General features: G+C 42.0%; 1 protein-coding gene across 14 annotated transcripts in view; it reads right to left on the bottom strand.

Annotated features, from left to right (window-relative positions):
• Positions 1–1051: 1051 nt before the first annotated feature.
• Positions 1052–16477, bottom strand: part of SLC37A1 (solute carrier family 37 member 1) — a 42043-nt gene continuing 26617 nt past the window's right edge. For all 14 annotated transcript variants that reach the window (XM_080376720.1, XM_080376725.1, XM_080376731.1 and 11 more), the window contains 9 exons: positions 14563–14653; positions 11027–11089; positions 9244–9329; positions 8539–8587; positions 7636–7709; positions 5996–6074; positions 5323–5420; positions 2951–3003; positions 1052–2323 (listed from right to left, as the gene is read on the bottom strand). In XM_080376720.1, coding sequence (XP_080232846.1) covers positions 2308–2323; positions 2951–3003; positions 5323–5420; positions 5996–6074; positions 7636–7709; positions 8539–8587; positions 9244–9329; positions 11027–11089; positions 14563–14653 — 609 coding nt within the window. In that variant the 3' untranslated portion in view covers positions 1052–2307. The remainder of the gene's footprint in view (positions 2324–2950; positions 3004–5322; positions 5421–5995; positions 6075–7635; positions 7710–8538; positions 8588–9243; positions 9330–11026; positions 11090–14562; positions 14654–16477) is intronic.

Here is a 16477-nt window from a genome sequence, read left to right as displayed (position 1 = left end):
CTCTGGCATACAATCGATGGAAGGAAGGACTCAGCCCAGCACCTCCAACATTGTTGCCATCCCATATCCAAGTCAATGAAGTGCAAAAGCTATTAAAATAAATAAATAAATAACAGCAGCGGCCCCAACAAGTAAAACATGTAAAACCCAAAACACAGTTAAATCTTTACAATTTGTTACTACTAAATACAACTGAAAGCATTTTAACCGAAGACTTCAGCCCATAGGGAACAGCCTCTCAAAATCTGAGTGCAGCAGTTCAAGTTGTTTCTATAAACTAGTATATAGATCTACACAGCTTTTTTGGGGGAAGGGATTAGCATCTTCAGCTAAAGTAGTCCTCCGTCCATCCATCCATCCATCCCTTCCTCCCCCTCTCCTCACACAGCCATTGCAGTTGTGCCAGTACAGATGTTCTGGGGCTGCAATGTTATTTTTCCCCCATCAGAGGCTTGATCAGTCCCCTGGTCTGGCTAGCAGTCCCCCCGAGTCAGTCTGGGCGAGCGAGGGGCAGTGTGCCATGCCACTGGATGTCCTTTCAAGTAACATCACTGCAGAATTCTGTCCCATTTAACTACGGCCTAAAGCCCAAATGCAGCACAGATTTATTAATTCACGTGTTGAGATCCCCACTGGTCTCAACAGTTTCACTCAAAAACGTGTGAAGTTCGCTGTTCATCTAGGTAACCGCAGGGTCAGGGCCTACACAGGGCATTCACTTGCAAGGACTTGGCACCTTCCTTAAGCCTTTGTGGGACTGAGGTCTTCCTTGTATCTCTGTTCAGCAGAACAGTTAAAAATTAACACTGTCTTACACTGGTCAAGACAAGCATAAAGCACGTGCTGAATTAAACCAGTGAAGTAAAAACTCAAAGACTGAATTTCCAGGGTTGTTCTGTGATCGCCAAGTGTTGTGCCAGCACATGGAACACAACACCAGCAGCTGATGAGACATTTCTCCATGTGTTACAGGACTATTTTAGAGCGTGCTGTTTTGTTCGTCAAGTGTAAAGACTACTGCATTGTTTCACAAACAGTTCAGAACAAGACATATGCCTAGAACTTTAATAAATACAGTTAAGAATAATACACAGCTGAATTTATCTAGCCTTCGTGATCTAAGTATAAACATCTCATACAAAAACAAAAATCCTTTTTAGTCTGTACATCTTTAAAAAGAAAAATCACAGAAACATCTGTTTTGCAAAGAAGATAGCTGTACAAAGAAATGATATGTTTTGAAGATATTAAACCATCTAATTTGCTGCGTAACTCTAGTTACTGAAATGTTCTCTTAAAACATACTACCTAGGTCATTTTTCTTTTCTGATATTTTGGCTCCAAATCTGAAATTCAGAGCCACTTGAAAGAAATTTCTAATTATCAAGGCCCTGATCTGAGAATGATTTCCACGTGCCCATGTCAGCACTGAAATCTGGGAGTACCCAGCAGAGATCACTGTGGCCACGGGCACTAAAGCAGCTCATCTGTTCAATCCTGTAGTGCTAAAGTATGACAGCTCACAGTTCCCTGCCACCCCAAAGGAACCACCTCTCATTTCAACCCAGCCTAGTGGAGCAGCACAACTGCGTGATGCTTAGGACTCCTTTTTGCACAATCCTAACTGAGGATTAACATCCATCCAGAGAGGCTGTGAAAACTGCTAACCACAGTACACCGCAACACTAAGTTCCATTTCATTACCTACCAAAAGGCTGGGTGTCCTCGGGATTCGAAGCAGTACTGTAGTTACAAATTAATAGTACGGTGAGGTTATTATTGTCTGAGCAGCTTCAAAATATTAACAGCAGTGCATCTTAATAACCAGCTGGTATCATCCTCTCTGAAGTGATGCCCTCTATGTGTGCAAGATGACATAAGGGATACATACTTTGCTCACTGACACTGGGACGTTTCACTGCTAGACCGTTATGATTCCTTCTGCTCTAGTTTTGACTTGGTTTTGGAAAATACACAGTTCTGCATTTTAATTAAAAACATTCTATCAAAAGAAATAAAAAGGCACTTGGTATTTCTCTTTGGCTCAGTTGAGGTGTGCTGCTAAAACCTTCCCAAAGTTCCTGTCTCTTCATCTGATGAATAGTTGCCATCCTGAGGTACTTATTCATGTGCAAAAATAAGAGCTTCAGGGGTTTACCAGCCACATTTGTCACATTGCTTCCAGCAAACGTGTAAAGTTCTTCACCAAACAATCTCTTAAATGCAGAATAATGCATTCCATGAAGTTTGTTTTTCAGGGAAGAGATCTGACTGATGCAGTCCTTATTCCAAATCTCGTTTCGTATCTCAGTGTTCTTTAAACCTGGGAAAGAACAGCAACCAGGCAGGAAAAGTTGAGGTGGAAGGCGTAACAGCCACTAACTTCAAAATGCAGGATCTACCCCTTGCCATGTGTTTTTCTATTCTCTGTCCATTTTACTTCTCCAAAACTACAACCAAGGGGCTTAATTTAGATTTTGCATATGCCAGTATAACTTCATTGATTCAGTGGCTTTTTATTTTTTTTTCTCAATTCAAACCATTGTAAATTCAGAGTCACCCTGTTCTTTAAGCAAACCTTTTGGAAAAGTTAAATTTGAAACTATTAATAAACACAGAGCAAGCAATCGAGTAGCTTCTTACTCCCCACCTGCATGCTCCCTGATGAAACCCAGGAAAGTTACATATTTGGGAAAAAACCAAACCATAACCAAGAGACCATGGCAGAGGTGTGTTTTCAGATACTTTTCTAAATAAGACGTTCTAAAAACATGTTCATGATTTGAAAACATCAAACTGAATTACTCTTTTGAAACTAAATTAAAACAAACAGAAATGGACATACAGAAACTGTTAACACATTCAGTCTACACCTAGGTATTATGGGGCGAAGGCTTAGTAAATGTTTTTAAACTGTTATTAAAGAACAACAGCCAGGCGTAACACTTACAGGGTATGATCTGCATTACACCGAAGCTCCTTCTGAATAAGACGGAGTAAGAACTGTAAAAAGTCACAGTGTCTGTATTAATATCTATACAGATAAACAAACAAGCTAAGTTTCAGGGTAAGATGTTCACTGTTATTCAAAGAGTTCCTTATTTGAAACATGACCCTGTAAAGCTGAACTCAGTTTAAAACAAAAAAAATTAAAAGATTTACAGATGCTCTGTCAATGTTTGGAAGAGGTGTTTTCACAATGAATAGGTAAGAGGAAAATAATTTCCTTTTTGCAACTGAGAGATCAATTTCTTCATAAAAACCAGAATGGCTTTCCAGTTACTTTACCAGCAGATGTATAAAGAAACCAGCAGAGGGAACCCAAGACTTCAAGAAAACATGGCAGAAGGAAATTATGGAGTAAAAATATTTTAGCTGCTATTCTGTAAAACAACTGTATGTGTGAAAAGCTTTAATCGCACAATTAGGCAAGACAAATTTAAGTCAGCCATGTTTATTTGCCTGTTGCAGGATCAGGACTTTTAAAAGCACTTTAAAAGGTACTAAGAGTACCCAGGAAAGCGATTTTACAAATAAAATCTGATTATTCCCATGTACATTAAAGACAGAATTAGAACTTCCAGGGTTCCTCACTGTTACAGGTTTCCTTATCCTCAGAGTCTCACTGTTATAAATAGAAGTTTCTTTACTATCCTAAGTATTGGCGTTTTATGAAGTTAAACCTAACATTTCAGAGGTATGGGAATAGCCAAGAATGACAGAACTGAATACCACATAAGAGACTAAAGCCCCTCCACATATCTTTGAAGAAATAATATTTGAACACAGGCATCTATATGCTGTTCTGCTCTTCCTGTTCTTCGCAGTACAAGAGTTACAAAAACCAGCATTTATTACAACAGCACAAAGTCAACCCTCTCAACAACAGAGCTTTACAAAGGCACTTTAACTGGAACTGCAAAGAAACGTGGGATTTTTTCAATTGGTTTTAATAATGAACCATAAAAGAAAAGCAGCAGAGCTTGAAGTCTACTTGGGAAAACTGACAATCTCCCAAACCTCACTGCAGCATGGAACAGCTAATACTGAAAACAGCACAAATCAGGATTTATAGAGCTGCTGACTACCAGTGGCAACATACTTCCAGCTATTAACTTACCTAATTTATTTACTTAACTTCCAGAGATTTCACATCTTAAATGTGGAAAAAATTACTTTAAAATTTTGGATTTAACTTGAATTTAGGAAAAAAGCCTCAATAGTAACTCAAAGCAAGATTTTCTGCTTTTCTTGTGCCAGGAAAGAGTGGTCTGACACACTCAGCATTAGGTCCTCTGCAGGAGCACAGAGCTCCATGCAATATCATGCACAGGGCTTTGTCTGGGCACAGCCAGCACGGAGGAAGGAGTATTTCTGAAGTGTTCCACAGTCACCTTGCCCTTTCATGGGTACTTCCACCCCGGACTTCAAAAGGAGAGGATATGCAGGTGACGCTTCAGGACATCTCTGAGATAATCATAGCAGCATTCTGCTCTGCTGGAGATCAAAGCTGGTACAGATGCCTGCCAGGGAAATCCGTGGCAATCTCAAAAATGTAACCTACAGGCTAACCTACAGATGGGTACAGCGAGACTGACTTCAAAGTACAGCAAGACTCCCCTTGCCTCATCTTGTGTCTTCCTTGGTCTTTAAAAGCAAAGCAGAGCGACTCAGAATTTAAAAAAACCCAAACAACCCTTTCAGATCTTCCTATCAGTCATGCAGGATCTCAGACACAAGAAAAAAGGAAAATGTATGTGCTTTGTACCAAGTCACCACGTGTGTGTTGCACTCCATTTCCCTAAATATCTGCTCCTGGTTACTGTCAAAAGTTAGGACGCCAGTTGTACGTCTAACCTCGTACAGCAGTTTTAGAGCCCGTCTGGAGAATGCAATGTATTAACTTTCAACAGCTTCATTGTTGTGGTGATTTTGGTGATAAAACAATGTAGTAAAACATCTGTTACCACTTTGCTAAAACAGCTTTAAAGAAAACAGGAGTAATACTTCCGTGAGTGGAAGGCGTCTTCTAGGTCTATATATGAAGGTTTACTTACAATTGTGTGCTGTATTCTGCTCAGACAGCAATTAACAGATGTGTATTTGCTCAAGAATTGACGTGCATCAGAATTAATCTGCACTTTTGATTAAAATTAGATGAGAATTTCAAAATTTGCAAATTTTCTCTTTAATAGAAAATTTCCTACACAATTGGAAGTTTCTTATAAGATGGAGTATAGAAATTGCAAAAGGAAATTTGCATTTTAAGGTAGTTTAGCACAAAGGAAGTACACAGCAACTAATTAGTAGTTTTAGACTTACTAGCAAGGCACATCCATCTGCCACCATAAGCATGTAAAACACGTTGTTCCAACCAGATGGGGAAATAAGACCAGCTAAGAGAGGCCCCAAAGCCGCACCTAAAATACAACATTGATATTGTCAGAATAACGCAACATAAGTTTTACTATGCTGAAAGACCGTTATTCCCAGTAAGAATCTCAATTTCTCCACCTAGTTAACTTAGTATTCACTTATGTATTAAAAGGTCCCAGAAAGTCCAAAACGTTACTGGTACAGCTGCAAGCCAGTAGGAAACCTATCACAGGGGAAGCTGAAGACTAGAAGTTTGAGAAATGCTTGCCTTTGGCTCAACAAAATGCCCATCCAGTACTCAGCTGAATCCCACTTAGTTTTCCCTGGCTGCACGTACCAGTGCAGAGGACTTGAATAAAATATCCCTGATCTCAGAAACAGCCCAACAGCATCTATTTTTGCTGTTTGTGCCCAGTATCAGTCTACCACCCTCCTCCTTCCTCCCTCCCCTCAGGTGTGGGACCACTAGAGATGTTTAAGGCTAAGTTTGCTCTGCTCCCCACGGCCAAAGCTGTACTGAGTCCTGGCAAAACGTGAACTGGAGAGAGCTGAGTTTCTCAAAGATCCTTTGTTTTAACCTACCACAGCTAAGGCAGGCTGCCTTAAAGCTCTGGCTTACCTACAGATCCTGTTCCATCGATGATCGCTGTCACTGTGGACAAGGCTCTTGCATTCCCTTTCAGGCTTTTATGGGTACCCTAAAGTGACAAAGACTGCTTAGACCTGCTCTGAGCTGAACTCCGAAGAAGTCCTCATGATATCATCTAGCTCACACCCCTCCACATTAGATGTACATTGTGAAGATGCCTTAAATATCCTAGCTCAGACCCTTTTATCACCACTTAAAGAAGCCTTCTACTACATCAACCTGTTGCCTAGAGCATTCTCCTTTATTAAATTATGTTATTTAAATGACAGGAGCCAAGAAGCTTTCCGTTCTGCACACTGTGGATTCAAGCAACAAGGATGGCACTTCAGCTCTGCGTTTATGCTGCAAGGCTGTTTCCACAGCCACCCTTCCCCCTTCTAATACAGCTCTGCAGAACAAACACACGCACTCCCATTGGCGGGGAGGGGGGACGGGACGGGGGAGATCACTGCTATGACAGGAATACTAGAATACCAGAACTATGAATATATACTGAAATGCTAAAAATTCAGAGAATTCCTAAGCTTGAGCGTCCTTGAGCCAAAAGAAGCTATTCAGTTCCAATTTTAGAAGCCAGGTCTTCAGAACAAAATGACTGATAAAGGAAGTGACTTAGTAGAAAGACAGAGAAACTGAATAGTTCAGAGAACTGCTAATAAGAGACAGTCCTTCATCTCCAGTACACCAAGGAAAACCCAGTCAGGTAATCAGCGATTTGCATTTGCTTGTGTCAGATATTTGATTGTTGACATTTGAGGAACTGGCTGGCAGTTTCAACCCTCTTCCCAAAGGCCAGGTAGAGATCTTACAATGGCAGGCTCCACTTTCTAGCGAGCAGCCCCTTCAACAAGGCTAAGGATAAAATGGCAATGCATAGTGGCTGCCTTTGTCTTGCCAAGACCTCCAGGCCAAGGACAGGGCTCCAGAGGACATTTGGAGACTTCTGTCCTACTCATTTTCTTCTATTTAGTGCATTTGTTGTTAGAGGACTTTTGCCTCTTGCTTGGTGACTTAAGGAATCAGTTTCTTTGAAAACAATCTTCCAAAGCCCACCTAATGAAAGGTACCAGGGTCAATGTTTTCACATGGCATTTGTGACTTGACTGACCCAATCGAGCTGGAAGTGCTGGCAACCAGAGTAACTGTACAAGAAAGGGCAGAGGGTAGCATGGGCAAAAGTAAAGGTATGTGCCAGGTACAGCTTTCTGCACTGAGGGAATTAAGTCTCCAGCTCACCTCTTACACAGATATAGCTTTTCCCCTCATTTAAAGATGCAAAGTATAAAAGGGGAGAAGGCACCTTGTACAGAGACCTGGCTTTGCATGCAACCCTCACATTCACTTTGGGCTGTCATCTACAAGATTTGGTCTGTCTTGTTAGTAGGTAGGCAAGAATAATTTAGAAGCCTCTCACAAGCACGACACTCATTCATACTAATACATGAACTCTAAAACAACCTTAATGGCTGAGTTCAGCACTGCCTACCCAGCTCCTTATCCCTCTGCTTTGGGACAATGCAGCCACTTCACTGATGACCCTGCAAGAATCAAAGGGCTCTGGCTGGAGACCAAGGCTGCTACACTGGAAGCAGAGGGGAAACCAAACTCACCAAGTCAGCAGAGACAGCAGTGGTGATCAAAGCGTAGGGGCCATTCACTAGGGCACCACTGATAAGCAGCATCACTGTTGTAAGATGACAAAAATGGAAAATATGAGTTGCCTAAAAGACCGTTAACCTTAAAAACAGGAGACATCATAGCCTATGGTTCTCAAATGATTTAACCCCTCCTTCACTCCCCTGATCCTATTACAGAATTGGGAAAGGAGGAAAAGCAACATACATTCCTAGCTCTCTTCAATGCTTACTCCACGATGTGAATTCTCAAATATATCAGGAGATGGGACTAGTCAAAAGGCACTTCCCAGGGCCTTTATTGATCCTGGTAGGTCAGAGAAAGGGGAAAATCTGACCAAACCAACCCTAAGAGCAGGGGATGCTCATAGGATCCACCCATAAACTCTTCCTCTGCTTAGACAGCATCAAGCACCAGAGGACTCTAAAACCTAATAAGGCCTTTAGGTAGGCAAGACACTACTGTCACCCCTTGTGTTTCAGCTTCTGTTTTGAGATAACAGATATAAAGCCACGAGTGAATTCAGCCTATACAAGTAAAGTTAACATTGCTGTCATAAGTCCTACAAGTATTATTTAAACACATCTGACATCTGGCATAGGGAATATAATAAAGCCTGTGCTGACACAACAAGCTCCAGAAAAAAGACTAAAGGTATTAATTAAATCACTGTTCTCATACCACTCTTCACTCATTTCCTAGCCCCCCCTTTCCTTACCCTGCAAAAAGCCTGCAAGACAAAGTCTACAGAATTTGATTGTATACTTCCTCCTCTAAGGGAAAAAATAAAATAAAAATAGAAAAAGGAGAGAGAATCAGGGGATCATATACGAAAAGTTCACAGAACGGCAGGCAGAAAATAATTTAAAAATACTCACCTACAGTAGCCTCAAGACCCATTTTACTGACTGCAGAGAACAGGTACAACTGTAAAGACGAAAAAACAAACATGCTGAATACCAACGTATGGACTAATCCTAGGTTCCCAATTTTTCCCATGTTAACTACAAAATATCTTAAGTTGGTATTACGTGAAAAGTAGTTCCAGGTTTTACTAAACCCTTTTAAGACCACAGCAGAATGATTGTTTGATTGGACACAGGAGGGAGATAACAGGTATGCTCCTATTCCCCAGTATGTCCTTTCAGAAGAAAAGGCTGTGTCATGAGACCACTCAATTTTAAACTCTCAAATCACCAATTTTAACATAGCATAGAACACTGTTCACAGAAGAATCAAAGAAAAATGCATCTCATATGTACAACTGCCAGTTTTCCCACAGTTATAGCACATTTTAGCCTTTGAGCAGCTAAAATTCTGGCTAAGAACTGAACGTCAAATTTTACAAGAGAGTGAAACTTTCCATATAATAACATCCTAGAAGAAGCAGCACGTTAGACTTGTTTGCTTGTTTAGTAAAGGCAGTCCCCAATGTCTATACTTGCCCACATGCTAAACTTCCCACGTCAGCTTTCAACCTGGCCTGAACTCTTTAGATCCAAGTTAGGAGATGCTGTCTGCAGAACCTCCCAAGCAATGCTGTCAAAGTCTCAGCCACAGCTGTAACAGAGGCAAACTCTTACTGTGGGTGCTGCAAGCAGTAACATCATTCCGCAGGTTGATGCCCTCTTCTCCAGCCTGTCTGAAATCAGGCCTGCCAAAACTCCACCTGAAAGACACCACAGGTGTTTGAGGAAAACACTCTGCACATCTTTTACACAAAAGGCATCAGTTGTACTTTATGGAACCCAACCCAGATTAAAACAATATGACATGACTTTTAATGTACAGTTATATACAGGAGCACAGAGCACAAGACTGACAACGTAATTGCACTTAGCAATATACTCATTAACCCAAACAGCTTTGACTTGGAAGTTAACACCAGCAGACAGTCGTTCTTCCTCGTTGTTTATTTCAACCAAATACTGAAGATGACAGGAGTGGGGGCGGACTGGAGATGGCAGAAATACTTAGAAATCATTGTTCTGCTGATTTTGAATGCAAAAAGCCTCTCTTCCAGGTGCCACATGGCCTCACTGCTGGCATTCTGGAATCCAGCTGTGCCCAGCTACTCACTGGTCTCAACTGCTCACATGCAACAGTAAACTCTATCCATGTCACACTGAAACCAGGGGTAATGAGAAATTCTAGATCTTGGGGCAAACGAAATATTAGGTTTTCACTCCAGCCTCTTTAATTTGCCCTACTTCTTTTGTTTGCCAATGACTGTACACAAAAGTACTAAACGCAGTGTGTGGCAGGAAGGGGTGGGAAGGCCTGAGGGAAGGAGCTGCAAAATGATACAAATGGAACTTGGTACAGGGAGAAGGAAAGGAAGTTCTCTGGATTCTCCAGATTCCTAAATATTGCTGGGCCTCCTCCTCCCTTCCCAGCTGCCCATCTCCAAAGTGCTCACATCCCACTTGGATTTAAATGCAAATGCCAAAGGTCTGAGCAGCACTGACACATTAAGTTTGTATTCACAGTGAAATAAGATGCTGCTGCAAGAAGTCCCCCACATCTCTAAGGTACTACTGACTCTGGCTTCTAGCTACCTGGGATGAAATAAACAGCGAGAAATGGCAGAAGTCACACCCAGCACAAGACTAGAACAGTAACTACAACACACTTTGACAGCTGCATCTTGAACTACCAGGGTCTACATAGCTCTTGATCCAGTGAAACTTCTCTATCATCTTCCAATAGACTTATACAAGGCTTACTTTCATAAAGGAACTGGGGGAGGTGGAGAGGGCATGGGTGTGGAGGTGTGCCATGAATCAGCCAGGCATCAAGATGACGATGCTTGTTTTGTTGTGAGCTATAGTGTCTACACTGGCATAAAAAAGTAATTATTCAGTGGTTACCTCACAAATTACAAAGGAATAGTCCCACCCTTGCTATTATTACAATCTTGCAATTTTATCACATACAGTTATATGAGGCATCAGGGAAAAAAAACAAAACGAAAATACCGGTGGCCATTCACCTCTGTGCCCACCAAAAAATACACACCTGTGCAAGCTGAGATACTTCTGTTATGTTACAGTGACAAAAGGAAGATATTTTGATAGGTGGAGTGACCAAGACTCGTGGGCCAGAGCTGATGGAGCTAAAAGATTCCATTATATTTGGCTCTTACAAGTCTGTACTGGACAATATAACTGGCTCTGTGATTTGTTGTATCTGAAGATATTCTGCTAGGTTTCCAATGTCCAACCCAGCTCCCAACTTAGTACCTTTACTGCCACTCTCCTTCAGTGGACACAAGGCACAAGGATTAATAATATACGTAAGCTACGTTTACCACAGTTTTTCCTAAACTGGTGTGATTAATGATGAAATATTAATAATGAAACTTACCGAAGATTCCACCCACATCAAACAGTGTAGATAGGTCCCCAGCTCTTTTGGCATCAAGATGCTCTAGTGAGACAAGTAAGACATTTGACACATTTCCAGACTATAAAACATATAAATCTCATCATGGTCTTGTCATGTTTGGGTAAAGGCATCTTATGGCAGTATTGTTTATTTACAGGAATAAGCTACCGTAAGGTGTCATTGTGTAAGACAAGTAAGAACCTATCATGACTGGATATTCAAGGATTTAGTCTTTGAATGCAATTACACTAACGGCAAGACACATTTTACCACTTTAACAGTTAACCACAGAATGGCCTGGGGTCAGAAGGGACCTTTAAAGGTATTTAGTCCAACCCTCCCTGCAATGAGCAGGGAGGTCTTCAACTAGATCAGGTTGCTCAGAGCCCTGTCCAATCTGACCTTGAACGTTTCAAGAGGTGGGACATCTACCACCTCTCTGGGCAACCTGCTCCAGTGCTTCACCAACCCTTATTGTAAAAAACATCTTCCTTGTATCTAGTTTAAATCTACCCTCCTAATTTAAAACCATTAGCCCTCGTCCTATTGTAACATGCCCTATTAAAAAGTTTGTCCTCATCTTTCTTATAAGCCCCCTTTAAGTACTGAAAGGCCGCAATAAGGTCTTCCCAGAGTCTTCTCCAACTGAACAACCCCAAGTCTCTCAGCCTTTCTTCATAGGAAAGGTCTTTGTGGCCCTCCTCTGGACCTGCTCCACCAGGTCCATGTCTTTTCTGTGCTGAGGACCCCAGAGCTGGACACAGTATTCCAGGTGGGGCCTCAGCAGCACAGAGCAGAGGGGCAGAATCATCTCCCTCAACCTGCTGGCCACGTTTCTTTTGATGCAGCCCAGGACATGGTTGGCTCTGCAAGTGCACATTGTCGGCTCATGTCCAGCTTTTCATCCACCAGTACCTCCATGTCTTTCTCTGCAGGCTGCTCTCAATCCATTCATTCTCCAGCCTGTATTGATACTGGAGGTTGTCCCAACTCAGGTGCAAGACCTTGCACTTGGCCTTGTTGCACCTCATGAGGTTCATAGAAGGCCACTAGGTTGGTCAGGCAAGATTTACCCTTGGTGAAGCCATGTGTTGTCTCTTAGCACCTCCCTGTCCTCCATGTGCCCTAGTACAACTTCTATGAGGATCTGTTCCATGATCTTCCCAGGCACAGAGGTGAGGGCTGACTGATTGGTAGTTGCCAGCATCCTCCTTTCTACCATTTTTAAAAATGGGTGCCAACATTTCCCTTTTTTTAAGTCATGAGGGGTTCCACCTGACTGCCATGACTTTTCAAATATCATTTAGACTGGCTTGGCAGCTACATCAGCCAGTTCCCTCAGGACTCTGGGATGCATCTCATCAGGTCCCATAGACATGTATGTTCAGGTTCTTCAAGTGGTCATGAACCTGATCTTCTTTCACAGTGGGAGGGACTTCGCTCCCCTACTCCCTGCCTTGTGGTCCATCTGCTCGAGAGGTGTTGGAAGAAAGGCTGCCAAGCAAAGAGTGAGGCAAAAAAGCTGTTGAGTACCTCAGCCTCCTCCCTGTCTGTTGTTATAATTTGCCAGTCATGTGCATCAGGGAGGGGTATGCTTTCTTTGACTTTCCTTTTCTAGCTGACATACCTATAGAAGCCCTTCTTATTATTCTTTGCGTCCCTGGCCAAGTTCAGGTCCAGCTGCACCTTGGCCTTCCTGACCCCATCCCTACATAACTGGGCAGTGTCCCTGTATTCTTCCCAAGATACTTGTCCTCACTTCCACTGCCTGCACATTGACTTCTTGCCCTTTAGTTTGATCAGCAGGTCTTGACTTATCCATGCCAGTCTCTTCCCTTCTTTTCCTGATTTCTTACACCTGGGGATCAAGAGCTCTTGCACTTAGTGGAAAGTGTCCTTAAAGATCAGCCAGGTCTGTTCTGCTCCCTTGTCCCTGAGGGCCATTTCCCTGGGGATCCTATTAACTAACTCCTTGAACAGCTGGAAGTTTGCTTTCCTAAAATTCAGGGTCCTGACTCTACTGTTCGCCTGACCCATATCCCTCAGGACTGTGAACTCCACCAGTGCATGATCACTGCAGTCCAGGCTACCTCCAATCTTGACATCACCAACTAGCTTACTTGCATTGGTGACCATGAACAGTGCTAACACTTGGACTGTAACTATGTTAAAATTTGGCCAAACAACTTTCCCATAAACATATGATTCATAAACAGTTAACAAATCCTAGTGAGGCTCTCTGCTCTAAAAGCATGGTTAGGGTACACTTGGATCACTTGTAGAGCCTCATCCTGGAGGCCTCCCTCACATGACCAGTAATATTAATGATTAAATTACATCTGGCCACCCTGCTCGGCACAACAGGCACTGTGTAGTTTAGGATGACTACAAAGAGACAGTGATTTCTTTAATTCCACTGTCTGCCAAGGGCAGTGAGGACCACTGTTTGCACATACTTATATTCAGTCTAACATAGTTACTGGTACACTATGGGGTCAGATTTCCAAAAGTACATCAGGGAGATGGGCAACCCAGTCCTATTGTGTAATCACTAGTAAGCTAGTTGGTGATGTCAAGATTGGAGGTAGCCTGGACTGCAGTGATCATGCACTGGTGGAGTTCACAGTCCTGAGGGATATGGGTCAGGCGAACAGTAGAGTCAGGACCCTGAATTTTAGGAAGTGTGAAGCTTAAAAAGGAGCTGAATTTCTAAACCCCTGTGATTTTTTTTTAAAGTCTCTGAAATATATTGGAAAGAACAGTATGTGCTAAACCAGTGATGTCAGTGGCACTACCATAACCTCACCAGCATCTGCCACAGCACAGATAGCAGTACTGCTGTAAATACCATCAACCTTTCTATCAAAAGCCCACTGCTTGCAAGGTACCCAGTCCTGCAGGAGCACTGGTTATTTGCAGTCCACACACAATAGCCTTTAACTATAGGATTTGCAGCTTTATGTGTTTCCATAAGGTGTTCAACTTGTCTCTCTCTTCTGGTTATTACTGCCATACTTGTCCAGCTGTCGTGGCACAGCTTTTTCGTTAGCTGAGGGTTTAAAGGTCACATCATGACTCACAAGAACATGAATTTCTCTGGCTAGGGAGAACTCCTTTCTCTGCACTCTACAGTACAAAAAACAAAACAGCAGTACTGAACAGATAAAGAAGCTAATTTAGAGGGTTTTGGTAAACGTTTTAATAAAGCACTTCAATCATGTAAAACCATTATTAGAAAGTAAACCTTTTTGATCGGTTTGCAAGAGCCAAAGACAGCATTTATGCTTGGAATTGTTGAAGATAAGCCAGATTCTTTCTGTTTTGAAAATGCCTTCTCATAATACTGAGTTCATAGAACTGAGAAATATGTTAGTTGGTGACTTATAACTCTCCTGCTACTGTAGTAAAGACAGCCTACTTCAGAAACTGTAATGTTCATTTTCTTATTTATTTCAAGCTCGTATTTCCAGACATTTTGCAGTCATAACTCTGTATCCCTTTACTGTGATACTTACCTACATTTGTGATATAGAGGGGAAGCCAGAAGAGGAAAGTATAGCTCACCAGCTTTGCAAACAGAAGACAAAGGGAGAACTCTATGACTCCCTGCAAGAATCATGAAAATAAGTTAGTATCTTGACAAAGGCTGCTACTTGTTTTCAAAGACCATTCTGAAAATGGTTTCTAAGAAGCATTTAGGCTTCTCTTTTTCTCTTAAGAATTCCCAAGAAGCATTCTTCCCCTAAGAGCACAAAGCTTAAAATCAGAGCAGACTGCTATTTCACTTATGTGTTATCTCTTCTCTTAATTGTACTGAACTGACTACAGAGAGAACACTAAAATGAACAGGAAGGATTTGATACTGTTTGGGACACCTGCATTACTTATTTTCCTCATGTAAAGACTTTTTATATAGCATTGTAGCAGGTTCGGAATGCATTGCAGAGAAATCAGCATATTTTTGTGTTCTTTATATCCTTCCTTCAGATAGGTCTAAGGTTTCTCCCTTATTGTTTAACTCTTTACAAAAAGCCAGCAAACCAGTACGACAGTTCAAATGAGTAGGTGGTAAAAGCACACTACAGACAGGGCATACGCCTATCTAAAATACTAATTTGTTCCACCCTCTTTCCTGTTGGGTACATGGAAAGTATACTTACTGCACGGAGCTGCAACTAAACTGCCAAATTAACCTACCTTCATTCCCCTCACCAACTGGTATCTTTTTGTTTGAAATTGGCTTTCTTAGGTCCCTGGTATAGAGTACTGCAGTTATCTGTGTGGACCACACACCTACACAGCTGGCTCTACTTCACATACAGTTGTGACTCTTCCCAACAAGAGGCAGGAAAAATACCAGAGAGTTAGAGATTCCAGGTGGCATCAGCAGCAATTTTTCTACCCATTACTTCCACTTTGCCACCGTAAAAACAGTTGAGACACAGGACCAGACTGGACAAGATGAGATGATGCAGGAATACAGTGACTGAGTGCTGGGGATTTCCTCCCCTACCTTTATACCTGGTCCAAATTGATTTGCTTATAATTCTACCTGCGCATCCCATTGAGGCTGCTAGGCTTCAAGCCAAGAGGACAATCAAGAATGATAGTTCCTTAATAAAGGAAACTTCCTTTCCTTTTACCAGCAGTCCAAATGTTTGGGTTCTCTGAAACTTCTCAATATAAACCATACAAGATATTTTAAAATTCAAGCTTTTAAAAACAGTGTTGAGGAGTGTAAAAAGGGAAGCCATGGAAGGAAGTTCTGATGCAGAGAAATGCTTATAGACTCAGTCTGCTATTCCATCCTTAATACTCATGTGTCATTAACTAAGAATAGTAAACATTTATTATAGACTTCAGAATAGACTATTTCAGTTGGAATGGACTCACAACAATCATCTAGTCCAACTGCCTGACCAAAAGTTAAAACATGTTGTCAAGAGCATTGTCCAAACACCTCTTAAACACTGATCAGCTTGGGGCACCGACCACTTCTCTAGCAAGCCTGTTCCAGTGTTTGATCACCCTCTTGGAAAAGAAATCATAGAATGGTTTGGGTTGGATGGGATCTTATAAATCATCTAGTCCCAACCTGCCTGCCACAGGCAGGGACACCTTCCACTAGACCAGGTTGCTCAAAGCCCCATCCAATTCGGCCTTGAACACTTCCAGGGATGGAGCATCCACAACTTTTCTGGGCAACCTGTTCATCTCTCACCACTCTCACAGTAAAGAATTTCTTCCTAATATCTAATATAAAGCTACCCTTTTTCAGTTTAAAACCATTACCCCTTGTCCTATCACTACATGCCCTCGTAGAAAGTCCCTCTCCAGCTTTCTTGTAGGCCCCTTTAGGCACTGCAAGGTGCTATAAGGTCTCCCCAGAGCCTTCTCTTCTCCAGGCTGAACAACCTCAACTCCCTCAGC

Source organism: Falco punctatus (genome assembly GCF_963210335.1).
Source record: "Falco punctatus genome assembly, chromosome: 2".
Classification (NCBI taxonomy): Eukaryota; Metazoa; Chordata; class Aves; order Falconiformes; family Falconidae; genus Falco; species Falco punctatus.
This window is presented reverse-complemented; position numbering and strand designations above follow the sequence as displayed.